Source organism: Ceratosolen solmsi, unplaced genomic scaffold (assembly GCF_000503995.2).
Source record: "Ceratosolen solmsi marchali unplaced genomic scaffold, CerSol_1.0 scaffold3, whole genome shotgun sequence".
In the NCBI taxonomy this organism is placed as follows: domain Eukaryota; kingdom Metazoa; phylum Arthropoda; class Insecta; order Hymenoptera; family Agaonidae; genus Ceratosolen; species Ceratosolen solmsi.
In genome coordinates this window covers 6,084,662-6,104,582 of record NW_011948428.1, presented here as the reverse complement: position 1 = coordinate 6,104,582, position 19,921 = coordinate 6,084,662, and the positions used below count along the sequence as shown (strand labels likewise).

At 39.2% G+C, this 19,921-nt stretch overlaps 1 protein-coding gene across 1 annotated transcript in view; it reads right to left on the bottom strand.

Annotated features, from left to right (window-relative positions):
• kn (EBF transcription factor knot) overlaps nt 1–19,921 on the bottom strand; it is a 128,660-nt gene that overhangs the window by 75,048 nt on the left and 33,691 nt on the right. Inside the window, exons 5-6 of the mRNA XM_011501421.1 lie at nt 16,229–16,302; nt 14,921–14,989 (exon numbers count right to left, since the gene is read on the bottom strand). Of these exons, the coding sequence (XP_011499723.1) occupies nt 14,921–14,989; nt 16,229–16,302 (143 nt within the window). The remainder of the gene's footprint in view (nt 1–14,920; nt 14,990–16,228; nt 16,303–19,921) is intronic.

Below are 19,921 nucleotides of genomic sequence, written 5' to 3'. Positions count from 1 at the left end.
TCGCAGCGGCAGCAGTCCAATATTTAGTTGTTAAGGAAGCAATTTATAATCATGGAAATAAAAAAATTTGCCCCTCCTTTTAAATAAGTAATGGGCCATTTGCTAAACTAGGTGTCACGATTTAATTGCCGTTTAATGTTATTAAGCCCCATTTCAATAAAATGATCGAAATAAAACAATCCCGTCTCGTCGATCCAAGACACTTATATTATACCATGAGCGGCTCACTTGCAATGAGATCTACGAGGATTGGACAATACAATATATTTCCATCAATGATCCACTCAAATTGAATCCAAAGAAATGGACAATGGATGCGCATCAATGTCCTACTTGTAGGACTCGAGCAGTTACAAAAGAAGTTTTATGGGAGATAGGCACGAGAATGATACGCGAGCGGCGCTCGGTCGTGGCAATGCGCGTAAATATAAATGAAGGCTGGTGAATTCGAACAATGGTCCTGGAGGCGACACGCGTTATCCACTTGCGTTCCACGAACGAATCGTGTAAGCGCGTGCGTGTGTGCGCGCTCTAGCGAACCCTAGAAAGTAATTGAGTTGGGCACGCGACTCTTCAAGTGGCCTCCGGCTCTCATATCCCTAGGCGACGTTACTCCGTTCCTGGTAACCACCTGTTTTGAGTGCTACTGGCGGGGGGCCATATCCTCTCACTTTCACTCACTCGCTCACTCATTCGCTCATTCGCTCGTTTACTCACTCGCTCTCTCTCTCTCTCTCTCTCTCTCTCTGCACTCGCGCTCGCTCGCTCGTGTTTTACTCTTGTTTTATCTTCAGGCAAAGGTTTGCTCGTTTTTACACGCTTGCGCAAGCATCCGATCTCATGGCGCCGGGTTTTTGCACATACGAAATTAAATATCGCATTACCAACAATTATGAATAAACTTTTGTATTAAGCTTTTCTTTTTTATCATCTTTCTTTTTCGTGTTATCACTCGCAAAATCTCAATATCTACAAAGTATATATCCTCTCTATATGCTTAAAATAAACTTGCTTCTTCGAATGAGCATAATAATTTGTGCTCATTCGAGGGAATAAAATCATTTATGTCGATGCAAAATTTGTCTCGATTAAATGACATGAATCCTAGTTAATAAGTTTATACATTAAAGTGAGACGAAAGGGAGAAGCAATTCATTTATGGTTGCGCTAGCAAGTTGTGTCATTTGTAGGTAAGAGAAGAACAATCCGAGTCCTGCCCAGGATCATTGCTCGTAAACGCATACAAATGCACCCTCGAACATATTTATTTGAGCTTCTTCTTTATCGTAATAAACAGCCCATTTTGTACGCTCGTGCGCGCATTAAGTGTCGGCTAAAGCGGATCACGTGGCTACTTACGATTTGTCTGTTTATTTATTTTGTCTCTGTTGGCTTTCCTATCATACGAATGGTTGTCAGTGTGAGAATAGCGTTTCGTGCACGAGTTCCGTTATCGAATCGTACTCTTAGGTTCACAGTGTAAATTTTCGTCGATACGACTTGAACAAAGCTATCGTTGCTCATTGCTTCCTGTTAAGGATAATTCTAATTGGAGAAAAACCGTACGAGTCCTTTACGAGTGATGCTGCGAGTCAAGAGTTAAACTCAATTTTAGCAACATTAAAGGAAACGATATTATAAACTCATATATTAAAACCTCACTACTATTTATGGATGTTAATTGTTATGTTTTATATTTCATATTTCTTTACCTTTACATTTTCTACGTTCTATATATTATCTTTCAATATAAACGACATACCTACGTGAATTAAAATAATATTCTTTTCAAGAGAATAAGAGTCTTTATATTTTATAATAATTTGATGTCTATTCTAGAAACTGATTAGACAATATATATCGGTATCAGTTAATATATTAGATTAGTGAATCTTTTAATATTTAACGTTTTTAGCGAATACAAAAATAAACTCAAATATTCGTATAAAATAATTCCGAGTCACGAATTGATAATAACGTTTACATTTTCCATTTGTTTGCATAAATGTTATGGAAGTTCATTTTATTACATTAATTGGCAAAAGGACAACTTATTAAAAAGCGACAACTCATGCTACAAGGCACCGATGAGTAATTCAGTGTCCTGTAGTAACATAAATTTTCCCTTATATAAAGCACATTGAGATCTTTGATTATCTTAAAAAAAACGTATATGATTATTTTTGTCTACAATAATAATTATTAATTGAAGTTTTACTTTATGCGGAAGAAAAGTTTCTCATAATCCCAATAAATTACAATAATCATTCATAAAGTAAAACAATAAAATAATAATAAGATAAAAGTGAAATTTATTGTTTATATATAAATATATATATATATATATTTTATTATTATTACCAATTCCAATTATTATACATAATTTATATGCATTAAAGGTAATTAAAGGCGCGTTTTTATAATAAGTTTGGATTTTCAAATTAAGTTTATACTTGTAGTAATGCATTTTCAACCCTATTCGCGGAAAACTTAGTTTCAAAAACTCGAATGAAAAAAATAATCGAGTTGGTAGAAGCTAATGAATCTAGTATTCGAGCATTAAGTTATCACTGAAATATCTTAAATCTATCAAACTTCCTAAACGGTTGTTGCAATCAAACATGACCAATAACCATAAGGTATGCCTTGTACGAGACTTTCCAAGGCATTAAATTACCAAAGAGAGTTTTTCAACAATCATCCCTTGTCTCAGAGTCGCTCGCAAGGGTTCCGCGACTCTAGACTAAAGAGAGGCAGCAGATGCCAAGCGTCACGGATCGTCGATGGCTGGAAGGGTGAGTTTTGCTCGCTCTCCGATTGAGACACGGTGGATGACTCCAAATGGCATTCGCTTATATACATATATACATATATATACATCTCTCCCTGTCTCTCAATTTTTCCTTTTATTGAGCGTGGTATATGCCACTCAAAAGCGATCTCCCTCGTTTCATGTTTCAAAAATGCCCTGAGTCTTATCTCGCTGGCCATAATTTTAAAGAACTCCATCGCTTCTGCATTTAATTATCATAGCTGGGAGATTTATCGATGGACTTTGAAGGATGCACGAAGACTTTGAAACATAATTCTTGTAAATCAACATTTATCTGTTACTGTGTGCCAAGGTGATTGAGATTGCTTATAGAAGTGCTATGGAAGTAGTACGAGTGTAACTTTTCTCAACTCGCATCTTAATCATCTTAATTATTTTAATTAATTAATCGTAAGGTCTTACGTACTGGTAGTTAAAAAGGTTTGTAACTTATTGGGAAACTGTATGACACGTAGCGATTATTGTGTAACGTAGAATTTTCTACTGAATCGTGTGTATGACGTGGAGTAAGAAAAAAAAAATCCAAAAACAACACATAATTTTAAAAAACTTACTTGCATAAAAATTGTTCAAACTGCATAATTAATGCTTTACAAGCTTTTATTACAAAATTTCGGTCAGACGCGCATTTTATTAATTTTCATGCAATATAAACGCAGTTACTTGGCAATAATATTATGTATTGAGTATGTAAAATAAACGGCACAAGTACAGTATTTTAAATGTCGATTGAATCAGAAAATAAATTTCAAGCATAATAGATACAATCCCGACAGTATTGAAAATGAAAACTCACGTTTTCTTAATTCTTGTATGGAAAAGCGTATGGAAGTCGACGCCGTGTAGTGCACAAAAGAACCAAATGTCGACGTGACGCTCGTCGCGATTCGATACAACGAGAAGCAATGAAAAAAGTAAAAGAAAATGTAAAGAGAAGAAAAACGCAGGATAATTCAACTGGCTTCGTTTCGCGCTGTCAGGAAAAAGAGAAGAGAAAAGGATCGAGGGAGAGAGCGATAGAGAGGGAGGGAGAGAGAAAAAGCGGCGATTGACGCTAGGGTTAAAGAGGTATGGTAAAATGGAAAGCAGAAGAGGCAAGAAGAAGAGGAGAGGAAATATATACGAAAGAAGGGAAGATAGATATCGATGGCGATTTTTCACTCACTTAGTTCAACGCGCATCAATATGCATTAAGTCAATCGGTTGGTCTTCCCTCTTCAACCCTTTAGGTTTAGTTCCCTCAAGCGCGAGGAAAAGATAGCAAAGAGGAGAAAAACGGGAGGATATCTAGATAAAAGTGAAGAAAGGATAACACTCCTTGGTTAAGCGAATACTTCCGAACACAGAGAAGATGGATTTTTATGGATTTTTTCATTTTTTCAATTTTCCGACGACCAGCCATTTGACTAAGGAACAAAAATTTTTTCTATATTCCTCGGTAGTTCAAGCCTAAACTGAAATATATAAAAATAAAAATTGATTTTATATTTAAATTTAGAATTCTAGAAAGTTTTTGTTTTAATGAAATGACTATTTTATTCCACAATCAGTGCAATTTATTTATATATTGGAATTGCAGTCGGTATAATGGCTTCTTAAAAATTATTATTAATAAAAATAATTACCAAGCATTTAATTTTATCAGAGCTTCCTACATTCTATAACATTAAATGTAGATATTCTAATAATAAAATTTTCCTATTCACACTGCTGTCATAGAATATCTGTAAATGAATGTTCCAAGCAATATTTAATAGTTTTATTAATTCAAGATATCTCTATGATTAGTAAAACATATATGATAATCTTGAATATTCAGAATTTTATTTAAATATTTTTAATATTAAAAGTTTTATCAAAATTCGCTTGTTACGAAAAAATCATAGTTTTAGAGGTAAAATTGATATTTTAATTTTAGAAAACAATACGTAAATGTAGGCATATTTTATGATGTTCTTTTTTTTTTGCAATGAAATTAATAAATTAACTAAAATCACTCAAAATTGCACAATTTAGAATTATTTGCGTTATTCATTTACAAAATTGTACTCCATTTTCGACTCTCCTTAACTTCAGTTAAGTCGTGGTTTTCATATATCTCGTATCTACTTTAGGCTACAAGTAAGGTCTACTCGTATAGTAGTATACTATGAAGTACACTTTCCAAAGAGCAAGCAAGAGAACAAGAGAGAGAGAGAGAGAGAGAGAGAGAGAGAGAGAGAGAGTGTGTGTGAGTGAGAGAGAGGGCGAGAGTGGGTGGTAGCAAGGATGAAATGTGCGGGGGTTAGGGGGCTAGGGTGACGGTGGATTAGAGGAATAGATAGCGAAGAAAGGAGACAGAGAGCGAGGTGAGACGGAGAGGATGAGATAGATAGATAGATAGAGAGAGAGAGAGAGAGAGAGAGAGAGGCAATATGCCGACTGGATTTCAAAGGACACCCAGGAGCCTCGTCCGCAGCCGCAAAATCTTAGTAGCACTCAGAGAAGCCTCGTCCTTCTCTTACGGTTATTCCACCTGTCGAGAATTACCCTGTGATACGGCGGCTACCATGCTGTCCTTATTTTCCGAAGAGAACCATCTTAAGTAAATACATGCCGCGAACGCGTCTTGTATAATGACGGCATTAGCGCGATAAGACGCGAATGGACTTGCCAGAGTAATCGCAATTGTAAAATATGTTTATTGGACTTATTTCGTGGATAAGTTGTACGAGCCGCTTCACATCCTTATTTTTACGACTACGGACCTCTTGTATTATTGAAAGCCCAAAGAAACTGTTTCATAAAAATAGTTTTTCTTTGTCCACTATCGCGAGCAATGCATTCAACGCAAATTCTCATTCATTAACATGAATTATATTTTGACTTAACATTATGTTGTATTAACTAAGTAAGTAATTTAATTTTCCCACTGATTTTTTTTCCGAAAGATTTTAATGCTCAATTATAACGTAAAATTACATTACGAAAGTGCGATATTTAAACAATTGGGACGCAGTTACATCGTTTGGAAGACAACTATATTGCGTTGGAAGAACAACAATTTTTCAACCAAATAGCTCCCATTAAATTTAATTGAATTAATCAGCCTGTAAAATTTCTTAAATTAGCCTTAATTCTAATAAATTATATCTATTGCTTTTGCAGCAATGTAACCGGTACCCTATATTTATAAAGTTGAATAATAATACAATGAAATTAAGAACGATAATAATAATAAAAATTGAATTATATATAATGAATTTATCATCCACAAATATACTCGAATATTATAAGATAGACCACTCCCTTTTCCTGCTTCCCGCGTTACTTCGGAAAAAAGTAGGTAAGATACCTAATCCTTACATATCTCTCCGCTCCCCCACTTCCCGCCCATCGCCGTTCACACGTATATCCTCAATTCTCTTAGATTGATTCTCCGGCGAATGCATAATGGATTTCTTTTTCGTGGTTAGGCGCGGGTCAGACTGCAGAGTGCACACGCGGGCGTCTTAGCATAAGTTTTCCATTAGGAAACGAAGGGGGAGGGGGCGGGCAAATCGAGATGCCGATAATATCCAATATACATTCTGGATACATTTCGCGAGCTCTGTCTTTTCGGCCCCCGTGCATTATCATTATTATTTATACTCCCTTGTTCTTTCAGATCGCGACCTGCCTATATGTCTTCCTCATCGCCGTCGTTGGCGTTGTCGTCGTCGTTCTCCATCTCCACCTCCACCTCCACCCCCTACCTCTTTCACATCCTCCGTTCACCATCGCCTTTTCATGCGTTTTTCAGGGGAAGTTACAAAAGGTATTTCGGTCTTTTGGCGACTACGCTCCTAATTGGCCAGATTTACGAGGGCTGGAGAGGGTTCACATTGTCCTTTAATATACTGTAACATCGAATGTGGACTCGCGGAATTGTTAAGTTTGCGCGAGAAAGGACAACGAGGCGAGTGCAAGAAATAATCCGAGTACTCTATAAATTCATTCCACTCGGCCTTTATGACCATGTTTTTCTTATGATGCTTGACTTTTTTTAAGAGAGGGCGTTTATACACTTGGATAAATTGATTTATGTGAGAGTGAGAGCCATTACTTGGAGGAGCTTACGATTATTCCTCGTGCTCCGATCGATGTAATTTAAGGATCGGAAAAAAAGAATCGACAATGAGAGCATTGTATAATTCTTCATACGTAATTGCTCGCTTAACCATATAAGGCTTCCTCCGAAACATTTTTGCCATACTTATTAATGGTCTTCAAATAATAGAATTTCTGATTTAAATCAAGAAAAGGCAATTCATATATATATATATATATATATATATATATATATTTCTTCTCATCACCAGCTGGCTCAATCCCATTAAATGACATTCATCAATTATAAACAACACGTAATTTCGTTTGAATAATTAGTTGGTCCGTGACGTGGCATTGACGACCAGCGTATTGAAAGTTCGCCAAACAAAAATGGAAGGCGAAAAACACGGACGAATGCCTAATTAACCGCTCGTGCACTAATGATGTCGCGCCCCGCGTTCAAAAATTAATGATTTTTGTTATTAGCGGGCGAGAAAAAGCCCCGAGCGACACTGCGAGATGTAAAAATGCCCCGATCAGGGTGGATCATCGTCATCGGAGGCTGGGGATCATCGGGGGACTGGGGGGGCTCAGTGGGCCGAGCTAGTTAGTCCGGCGCGGCGACGTCGAGCAATAGCTGGCGAAAACCGAAAATAATTATCCGCGCAAACAGACCTAAGGGCTTTATTCATCTGGCCATTTCGCGCTCCGGTTGGCCCCGCGCTTAGCCCACGAGTCTTGCCCCGGAGGGTTGGCAGCGTTTATTTTGCGGGGACAAGGGGTCGTCCGGGCACCCCAACCTCGACGGGTGCCGAGTCCCATATGCTCGGAGCGAGAGGCCCGAGTCTATTTTGATTTGCCTAATAGGCGAGTCGTCGTGGACGGGAGCGGAGTTACTAGTATCGCGGCGGCGAGTGTGATGGGGAGGGGGAAGAGAGGACAAAAACACGCCAACGCAGCATTCCCGGAATTTTGGGTGATAACGAGGCTTAAATTTTTCACTATCGTGGCCTCCGCGTTACGTTACGTCGGAGTCGACCAAAGTTCTCTCAATTTTTTTCTCGATAATTTGCGCGTACACTGCCGATTGGGGTGCATGCGGATATTTACAGATTTAGTTTATTGCTTAATTCTGTGATAATCGTGAATGGTTAACGGATGTTTAAGAATGAGTTTAGGATCGTGCGATTTCAACGACATTCTAGTCGATCGTTTCAATTAGCAATTATTGTTTTTATTTTTTATTTATTTTTATTCGTAACAACGATAACTCATATTCAAATGATAAAATTGAATGGAAACAAATAATGTTATCTTTCCGATAAATGATAAATACAGAATGATCGATGTCAATGCTTTATAGCTGAAATTCGTCGTTTGATATAATCGAATATAAACATAATCGAATGGCAGAGAAAAATATATACTTTCCACCTCTGCATTTTCGTACGATTTTTATTAAAATTTAAAGCGATAGAAATTTTATTATTACAATTATCCGCTATCGACGTTTCAAAAGCTTTACTTTTAGATTAAAAATCCTTGATAAAGCGTCAGTATGTAAAAACAACGCGCCCGTCACAAATTATCCCTCTTCATTTGTCAATAATAAATACATTTCAATTCGGAATTATACAAAAATTATAATTAAAAAATGCCTTCTGTTCGCTTCTGACAACGTACGATCGAATTATGTAAGAAGAGCGTTTAGCGCAAAATGATAAGACGGCAATTCACTGACATTGGAAGTGCTAAAACGTATTCGTGAAATTTAACTCGCTAAAGCACAAATTAAATATTTCGTTCGAATAGACGACATGGCCGATCAATTAAAGTGCTCTGCGCACAAAATTTCCATCTTTATCATCCAATCCTTAAGATACGCCAGCTGTCATACAACAATCGCGATAGAGCAAAGAAGAAGAAAAAACGGAGATAAATGATAAATGAGCTTTGTAACAAGCGTACGAGAACGCGTACAATGGCCAGTCGATCTTGAGCGAAGCCCCAATTGTTGTGGTCGATGGACATCGTGACGATTATGTCCGTGGATTTGCATGCATCAATGCCACAAGCGCAACTGATTGTCAATTCGTTCGTCATTGTGACGTCAGTTATGCCATCCCGTCCCACCGTCCAACCCATCAGAAACCGCCATCGGCCGCTCCTCTTACACGTTTGCCCACCTCACTCCGTCACCGCTCACGCAATCAATTAACGCGTAACGATTGATTGTTGCGCCGCCGCTTCCACATTTAGCTCCTCTCTAAAATTCGTACGTCACTTCTAAATATCCGGCTCGTACTTAAAATGAAAAATGATCGAAAATTTGATGCCGATGCAGTGTAACGAGTTTACTGCTTTTTATACTATGCGAGGGACAGCGTTTGACTGCTTTGTGAAGTTAAGTTTCAACGATTATCGAGGATTTTAATGACTAAAGTTGAGCTGCGCCTAGGTCTCCTGATATCATTATCTGTCTCTGGATTTTTACAAATAATATTAACGTTTGGGAAGTCGATGGGCGGGAAACCTTTGAGTTTTTCAAATATACCCGGCCAAGAGTACGTATAATAGGTTACTATTTTACCAATACCAAGGCTCAATTTACTCTAAATTTTATTGGTAGTTTATATTTCCACAAGGATATAAAATATTTGAATTTGATATCATATCTTCCGTTTTAAGCCATTGCAGTGGCTGCGTCGGTTGAAGCAATAACTTTAGCATTGAAATAAAAAAAAATATATAAATCAAGTCTAAATATAGTGATGGATAACAGTAGATATTGACAATAATTACCATTGCACCATTTGCTTAAAAGACCAAAAACAATTACTGATTTTTAGCTTACGCTTAATTGCTTCTTCGTTGGAAAAAACTTTTTCGTTGGAAAGTCAAAAATAAACGCATACTTAAAAGCTCGCTAACGTATCGTCCATAAGGTCTAATAAAATGAAACGAGAGAGGGAGGGAGAAGAGAGGTAGAGAGAGAGAGAGAGAGAGAGAGGTAGAGAGAGAGAGAGAGCATAGGATAGGGAAAACGTTTCAAAAAAAAAAAAAAAGGAAAAAAAAACAAGAAGGAAAGTTTAAAAGGGAGACTGAATACTAGTAGAGAAAGAGAGAGAGCATAGGAAAGGGAAAACGGTTCAAAAAAAAAAAAAAAAGGAAAAAAAAACAAGAAGGAAAGTTTAAAAGGGAGACTGAATACTAGAGCGTACATGGAAGTTTATGGTCGATCCTAAAATTAAAGGATCGCCTGACAAGCGAAACAAAGTCGTCCGATTTTTCTCTCCACTCCGTGCCTTGTTGCAGCCATAATATGAAACAGTATGTATAAACGTATATACTACGCTTACGTATACACATGTTTATGGGAGGAAGAGTTAAATTCACTCACAGAGAAGGGAGAGGGATGGTTCGTGATTATTATACAGCAGCTCTCTCACTCTCTCTCTCTACCTCTCTACCTCTCTATTATACACATTCTCTACGGACGATTTGACGTAAAGGGTTTGAAATGGCGCAATGGACGCGTCAAAGCTCGATCGTACGACAATGTCGTTTTAATTATACATGCTAATTCCCGAGAATTGGTCGACGTGCGACGTGATTTCTTCCTCTCCTTTCCCACTCACGTTTACCTCTACATTTACGTTTATTCTTCTTCCTTTTTTTTTTTTAGTACAAGATCATTTACAACTAGGCGACTTTTTCCAATTTCTTCCACATTCTTATCTATCGGAAAGTGGATGAATTGTCAAAAATAAAAAAAATAAAAAAAAAAAAAATAAAATAAACAAAAAAACAAACAAACAAAACAAAACAACAAGAAAACAAGCCAACAAGAACGGATCCTTTAAACAAAGAGTTTGTTAGGTAAGGGTATAAGGATATGAAGCGTGCAGCGGTATTTGTTATGATTCGTTGAAAAACCTTACCTCCCACTCGGATAGACCCAATTCATATTGAATTCGTGCGAATAACGTTATGACCCAATCAAATTCAAAGCCAATCCTTCAACTCAACTAAACGAACCCATCATCCCACATTCCTCTCTCTCTCTCTCTCTCTCTCTCTCTCACTCTCTCTCTCTCTCTCTCTCTCGCCCGTTCTTTTTCACGCAGCTCATCCGCCCGTAGAGTAAGAACGAGACGGGCAATTTGCACGATGGCTCAATTCGCGTGTCGCTCCGCTCTCGGCTAATTCAGAGCCGAGCAAAACACAAACACAATGCCAGGCAAAATGGCGTCCAATGGTAAAACAAAGTCTCGTGCTCGGCCGCGAGTCGCGACACATGGCCCAGGGATGTTTTTCGCGGTGCTCTCGCTCGGGATCCCCATTGTTTACCATCTTCTCCTCCCCGCCATCACCGTCACGCTTGACTGGGCACGTCAGAATCGACGACGGTCGCCTCAATCAAAGTGCCATTGATACCTCGCGCCCACTCCACGCCCCATTCAACCATTGGGCTTTTTGCCCACTTATTTCAGCCGCCGCGGACTCGCGTGCAACAACTCGCCACCAAGTATTTACTAGCCGGCCTGCTCGTTTTGTGCGCCGATACCGCCGACGGGCGGGAGGGGATGAGCGAGTAAGGGAGAGTGTATGGTAGACAGATAGAGAGATAGACAGACAGAGAGATAGACAGACAGAGAGATAGAGAGAGAGAGATAGAGAGAGAGAGAGAGAGAGAGAGTGTGCGGTGGCCGACTGGTTAAGGATTGAATGGAAGGATATGAGGCCGCGAGAGGATGATTTACTCGGCGGGTTCGGGTAGTGCTGTCCCGTGCAATTGAGCAGCCAGCTGCTGCATGCCGAGAAAATTTATCGACTCGAGTTTTGCTCGGCATCGTACTCCCAATAGCCTCAGGGATTTTAGTGCGCGGGAGGAGAATGTCCGACGACATTGCGCTATAGCTCGACGTTCTCTCGAGGGAGTTGAGCCAAGGAGTTTGGCATTGGACCAACGACAATCGTTTCTTTGCTAGTTTTAGTGAGGCTCGGCGACCTACAAAGAGCAATGAGACAAAAAGGGCATTGTGCGAATGAAATATCAATTCGACGTTATGTCCATTAGCGGGGAACCGCGTGGTGCGGTGGGGTTGCCGGTAATGGGCCAGGGGACGAAGCCCCGTTCAAGAATTAGGGCCGCGTGCGAAGGGGCCATAACTGCGAGGAGAAGACGCTAGGAATATCAGGAGGAAAGGAAGCTATAGGGGCGCAGGGCCGTGACACGCGACCTACTTGGTAGCGCAGCGACCTCGTCTGAGGGGCGGCGGTGAATGGGGGTAGTCGGGAGGAGGAAGGGATGCGGCACACCGCATTTTCGAAATTAATTTTTCGGTATCGTACGAGCGATCGCTTGGATGCATGTTAAGGAGGGTGGGAGGTTCGCGACCTCGTTATTGAAGATTGGACGGGCGGTGCTGCATCGGGGTAATTGGTCTTTTACGTTATTTTCGAGATGTTAGAGGGGCGAATAGGTGACGGGCGGTATGAGGGGGGTGGGGGGTCGCGCTGAAATTGCTCCTCGCGTCAATCGGGAAGTTATTGTTACGGGATTCATCGTCCATGAAAAGTTAAGAGCCTGCTTGTGCCGCTATAGGGAGCGATTTTGATTGCAGTTTACTTTTTTTCTCGTTGTAATGGGCAAGTCGGTAAAATATTTTTGTCTCGAGTGTGTTACCCGGGGCCGACTGAACGTTAAAATTAATTTTAAAGATCGCTGGCAGGAAGTGCGCCTGACGGGAAACTTCACTTCGTACTTATTCTTGCACCACGGGAGTTCCGATGCTCGCGGATCATTATTCGATTTAAAAGACCATTGAATTTTCATAAAAAATCAATTTTACGATATTTTTTTTCTCTTTCACATTTTTTCACGAGAATGTAATTATTAAGCGTTATTAAGTATTTGGATCGTTGACGTAGAATAATACGAGTATTCCAATTAAGGATGTGGAGCATAGACTAATGCGAAATTGTGCATTATTGAGCAATGCCATTGAATGCATGTGCAAGACGATCTCGCATACGTTTGCATATTAAAACGGACAACGAGTACTTTCTTCTCGAGAAAAAAGTTTTCGCTACTTTCGCCTACGCCAACGTACCCCGGGAATAAGTCTGACAATGTAAGCCCGAGTTCCCGTAGACTTGGCTAGTCATCGAGTTGGTGAACAGTACCGAGTTAACGTCAAAATCTGCCTGATTATCTAGAATCACTTAACACATTGGTAAGCCCAAAGTAATTTCAAATACCTGCAGGGCCCATCAAGGATAATTAGCCTCAGCTGTCGCGCATCACGACAGCCACGTAGATTCCTATCTCGTGGCTAAATCATGCGAATTGCGCCGTTCGCGCGCATGGTACGTCGTGTTCCTCTCTCGGCGAGATAAAAATTAATTGTCGCGACGGCTTATACGTAGCCACGCTACGGCCAATCAAGATCCAACGGGGCAAGCGCCCCTCGAAGATTGTCTCCTCGAGAGCATGGGAGTCCCGCGGGGAGGTCGTCCTTATCTCTTGGGACGAGCGCTACGACGGCGACCCCATTCAGATACGAGCTGCAGGTGTATCTCACCGTCGCACAATGCGACTCTCGGGCCTAAATATCTCCCGTGGACGCGGAGCGTCTTCGGGGAGCCTTTGAGCGACCACCAGGGATTACGCTGAATATCCGCGGCAGCTCGCGAACCTCTCTCCATGGCTCTTTGAATGTTCTGGGACGCCTCGAGAAGTCAAGGAATTAGTGCAAGGATTTGAGCGTACCTCTCTGGTAAGGACATTGCTTGTCTTGTGCGTGGACCTTCGATCCACGAGGAATACGTGGCGAAAGAAAGAGTGATCCTTGTCTTCTGCCGAGACTTTCCGTTATCGTAATGCTCCGACATGCTAGAGTCGCTCTCATTCAATTATTGATATTATCTGGACAAATCCGCTCGAAATTCCTCCAACGCGCCGGTATTAAGATTTTTTAAGAAATTGATTTTGACAGGAGCTTTAGCTCGCATCTTCTTCAAATAATCCGTTAAAGGATTTGTATACATTACGACAAATATCGAATACGATTGATTATACAAAGGAGACGATATAAACTAATGTATTACTTTTTTTTAGTTTACCAACACTCCCAATCAAACCATTACGGCTCCCACACACGGCTCGACACATATTTTTCATAATAATTTGCCAGTCTTTTAGTCCTTTCTTACCCTTTATTTTGCAGCTAATCTCATAAACAATAAATACATTAGTTGTTACAATGGTTAATTACGTATTAAATTTTCATTGAAAGAATAGAGAAGAAAGAATATAAGAGAAGCGCGATAATATATTTAAATATTTGATTTTATTTTGTCGTCGTTGTTATTTGTCTTTAACAGTTTTGCGTGGTTATTAAAATTGGAATATAAATTTGTTTTAAATTTTTAATAATAATCATTAATCCTCATTATTAAACAATGACGAAATGATAATTAACGCTTAAGACAATTAATAGTCTTTATTCTTACAGTTTCCATATATATATATATATATATATATATATATATCCGTGTGTGTATGTGTGTGTGTGTGTGTGTGTGTGTGCATTTTTTTTTATAATACTTTTAAATTAGGTTATATTGATTATTTTTTATTAGGAATTTTTCTCCATTTGTATTGGGAAATTTATGCCGTAATCAATCTAATACACTGGAATTCCAATTAATTGTAACATAATATTAAATAAATGGATTAATGTTAACTTTACGATGAATATAATTGGCACGTAATAAAAGCTTAATTATCGCACGAATTTCCGACTCTGCGATGAGTCTGGAAATACAATTACTATGTCCGATGGAACATCTTATATCCCATAACTACAGAATATCGATCTCGCAGACCTGCACGACATCCAATTTCTTATCATTTCATAAAGCCAGCCTTAATAATACGCAATTATATATAAAAATACAGAGGTAAATGTATTAAGAGAACCGCCATAAAGGGAGAGCGGACAAACTTACCGGTCGATGATCACGGGATCACTGGGCGTCTCGTTCCTGTTCCCGCAGCTCTTCTTGTCACAACAGCGGCTGTAACAAACAAGCGCATCCCAATTAATTATCATTCGCGTACATGAGCCGCGCGAACCATAGGCAGTAGGCAACCCGAATAGTAAGTGCGATTATTTATAACCACAATGATGCTTTTCTCATACAGGCGGAAGAAAGCAGCGCAAGGACTGGAGGGACGAATTCGACGGAAACGGGACTAAAAAACTCCCCGCGAGTGTCCCCTGGGATACGCGTATGCGACTGGTCCCCGAAGGGGCCTTGACTAACTCTGTCTGCGCGCGCGCTCAAGTCTGTGTATGACCCTCGTTTCATTTTCTTTTTGCTCTATTTTGATCTATTATTTCCTACACAGTGCCTCGAGTTTACACTTGGAATCGATCCTTGAATGAGCCCTTGTGCCTTTTTAAAGGGCTTCATTCTTCATTCAAGGTAAATATGTAAGGTATACATCAACTTGGGCACGTTATTGTCGTGACTTGAGATTTGAAAGTGTCCCGATTGGTAAGTTGTTTGCTTTCGCAATGCTCAGCCTCGTATCTGATCAGTCTTATAAATATTTCGATGATATTGTAAATATCAGGCAATCAAGATCTTACAAATGATCATGTACAAAAAGTTGATCACTCGCGTGGGATTTTTGTTACTTTCTACAACTGTTCTGCAATCAATATTTATAATAATATATATATATATATATATATATATATATTATTTCCAAGTCATGAGTTGGAAGGTTCGTCTTCTCTTAATAAAATAACGATTGATCGCTGCAAGAAATGAACTCCATTGGAATAAATATTTTTATAATCGAAATAAATTCCATATATCAACAAGGTTGTGAAAGCCAAAGTACATAATCATACCGTGGACTCTACTTATTGAAAATCGCAAATTAATTTACCTAAATAGGATGGCTTTGTTAAACAAATGTAGTTTTTAATTATATTAATCTATATAAATGTACTAGGTTCACTATTTTTTTTTTCCAATCCCATTACAAAAGATACAATATTTTCTTTTATAGATTTTTATGAACGATGATAATACGGTGATTATACGATGTTATGACGTGTTCAATTTTCGCTCATGTTTTTTCGATTTTAACTTTAGTGAAAAATTTAAAAAAAAACTTTTATTTGATTAAGAATTTTTTCCCTCAAACCTTTTCTTTAACGCGTGAATCATTAATAGAAGTAACATATTTTTATATCTTATTTTTAAAATGAATAAATAGTAATGTAAATATCTTTAAATTACCTGCACATAACTTCATGGGTGAGCAAAACTCTGCACATTTCCGGATTCTTATCTTGTCCTTCGTACATGATTGCCTAAAACAAAATAATATTATTTCATACATGTAATGCTATTTATATGTTTTTAAAATGTTAGCAAATTATTCCTATTTATTCATACAATGGTATTCCATAATCTAATATGTCTAAAAAATTAATTTGAACGATTTAATTTTTCAATAAATAAATAAATAATGTCAATGAATAATTTCTGTGATTAATAGTTAGTCAAAGGCGACTAATTGACTCGTCGATAATGTACGATAATAAATTGGTAAATCGGAGAGTGTCAAGTTGGCACGTAAGAATAACAATTTATTTGACAATCTACTCTTAAGAGAGAGAAAGAGAGAGAGAGAGAGAGAGAGAGAGAGAGAGAGAGCACGAGCTTGCGTGCGCGCATTAGAAAGAATGATAGTGAGAGAAAAGTTGGAAAAGAAGACAGAATGGTGGCGGTGGCGCTTGGGGGCTTTCTCCCGAAAACCCAGAAGGTAATTTAGTACCAGTCGAATACAGCGGACAATGCAGACAAGAGCTCGGTACTCGACGACCCTGCCTCTATAACATCTTTGTTTCCCTTCTCTCTCTCTCTCTCTCTCTCTCTCTCTCTCTACCTCTCTCTTACTTCCACTCCTTATCTATCTATCTATCTATCTATCTATCTATCTCAGTGCAGTGGTAGTCGCGTAAGCCGTGGGCGGCGAAAGCAAATCCGCTAAGCCTCCTTTACAGCCATCTGATTGATTTTTATTTAATGACAACACCGAGTCGCTCATATATTTATGGAGAGGCACGCGACGGGATGGGACGGCTTAGCCTACAGAATAATAAAGCCCGGTGTCTGTTGTCCAAGCCGCTGTGGGAGTAGGTCGGGGATCTTCTCTTTGATCTGGGGGGCTAAAGTAGATGAGAGAGAGAGAGAGAGAGAGAGAGAGAGAGAGAGCGTAATCGGTAACGCCTACGATGCAGGGAGGAAGCCCGCGAATGGGAAGCACCACACGGTGGTCTCTTGTCAACTGGATGTGCAAGCTTGTTGTGCAAGCCCGAGATCTCCACCTTCGCGCCTTCGTTGTTTGTCTCCGTTGTGACTGTTCGGCGAATTGATGGGGATGAGCTACGAACGTAGCACACCCTTCAAAATTAGCTGACATTTAATTTTATTGTGGAAGGGGGATGGGCGGCCTCCGAAGGTTGCACTGGATCGAAGCATTCCAGCTTTTCCCATACGGATTAGCGATCGAGTTCAAGATCACCAAATACGTAGTTCACGTAAATAGGTTAATTTTATAATTTTTAATAAATTTTTATGAAAATCCATATGGATGTATATTAGCGATAATATACATTTAATTACCAATTGGAATTTCGGATTTATTTTTCATTTATTTATTTGACTAATTGAGCTTTTCGATGGGCATTTAGGATGTTATTTAAACAATAAATGTTTTCTTCTACTTGAATGCAAATAGTCGAGTATCTTAAACTTTAATAATCTGTTTGCATTAAAAGTAATTGTCGTTTTTTTCTTCTAATAGATGAATGCAAGTAAATTACTTTTCAAATTTTACATTACTACAATTATCTACATATTCTACAATTTGTCTGAAATTTTTCTATTAAAAAGACAGAGTACTTCTTTGGCACATATAGCTGCGTCTAAGAAATCAAAGTTACTTTTGTTATCGTTGGCTTAAACTATGATATATCATAATCAATGACAAGGCGTTGGACAAAATGTTATTTTAAATAAATTGAATGTATATTGTAGTAAAAAGTAAGTGCTATGCTTAAAAACTGTGTGTTCAGCGTAAGTTCGGCACACGACAATAAATGTAACAAAATTCCGATCGAGAATATGAAAAATGTCATAAATTGAACTAAGAGTAACAATTGGAACCATAAGAAAGTAGGAGCTGGTGACGGGGTGGTGGGGGGTGGTGGTGGTGAATAAAATACAAGAACAAATTCCTAATAGAAAAGTAAATAAATTTCTTGAAAACCTCGTCTACCTTGTATCTATTCCTCTCTAGCTAGTTTTGAAAATCTTTTAGCTAAATTGTAAAATGTATGTACTTAATGGTAAAAAGTCATGCGAAGGTAATGGCAGTGTAATTAACATAAGTGTTTACGTGCAATCCATTCGCTCGCGGCTCCTACTCGATGCGCCAAAGTTGCTGTATCGCTGAGAAAGCTGTAAAGGTGAATTACATCGTTGTGGGCGAGTGCTCCCGCTCTTAATACAATTAGCCGTCTTTCGAATTATGAGCTCTCAAATAGAAAAACCGATCTATCTTTCGCAACTGACTTTGCTATTAACTTTCCTTATCGTACGGCGTGTAATGCGCGCGTGAACATTTGATTAGATGTTCGAGGTCAGGTTAGAACCAAGTGAGAATCGCGTCAATGCAAATAATAATCTTAGACAATCGAATCGGAAAAATCGTGATTGCTTTTTAAGGACGAATTATTAGGAAGAGTAATTATGTGACGGACTGCATAGGGCTTTGCCAGTATAAAAGATTCTTGGGATGAAAGAGTCTCGAGCCCCAATGTTATAAAACGCTTTGGGCCTTGTCACGTTGACAATCGACGAAATGATTTTATCCGATAGTCCTAATGAAATTACTATGAAAGTTTATTATCTGGAGACACGTGAAGATACTGATAAAACACCCGGCTTTCTTTCCCTCCTCCCTGCTCTTCGTCCTTTGCTCGTATTTGCTTATCAATTACTTAACGTTTCCTACGTTACCCTGAAAAAGAAATTACCCAGGAATGGTGGGAGGAGTGGTGAGGTCGCAAAATTTTCGTGATGCCGTGCGCGTCTGAAAATTACGTAGGTCGTAGGCGATTATCATCGGCTGTGCATACACGCGTTGCGATAATTGCGACCGATAAGTTCACAGTATAGGACTGGAGAAGGTGTGGAGCACCCGAGGTTACGCGTCTAATTATTTAAATGACTCGCATCGTGCGTCGTAAGCGTTTTGTGTTTGCTCCAACACATTGTGAAGCCTCATTAACGAATGCACAGTCTTTGCTCTATCATTTTTGCCTCGAACGATTTCCGCTTGTCTGTCTCGAGTATTATTATGTCCCATCTGCTTGTCAACCGACAAAACGATTCCGCGAACTTTAACGTTTGCCAATAATTTACGTATCTCACCTAAGAGCTGCAGCTCCACTCGCATTGTTCCATTGCTATATTTAATCGACGCTAGCTAGATACTTGATCCTAAAAGATTTAGGAAGGACCTTATAAGGCGCAATGGCATGTGCGCGCGTTATACCAATCTTCAATTATGGTTATGAAATCGTTTGGTTCACGTGCTCGTTCGCGCCAGAAATGTGTCACGTAGCGAGTGACCTCGAAAATACGGCAGAATCCACTCGAGTAGATTGAAAGGAAGCAACGACCCGCGCGGCTCTCTGGCACTGGCCTACAAAATCTCCTTTCCCATCCACTTAGCGGCGGTGGCCCGCGAGGGATAAAAAGCAAACAAGCACACGAGACTGACAAAGCGCGCGATATGAAAACCCGAGAATATTCCCATGTGGTAGTCGAAAATCGGGACGATCGGACGTTTCAAGGTCGCGGTGTTAACGCCCAAAATACCCCGAGGATAATTGCGGGGATAATAGGGGGTGAACTCGT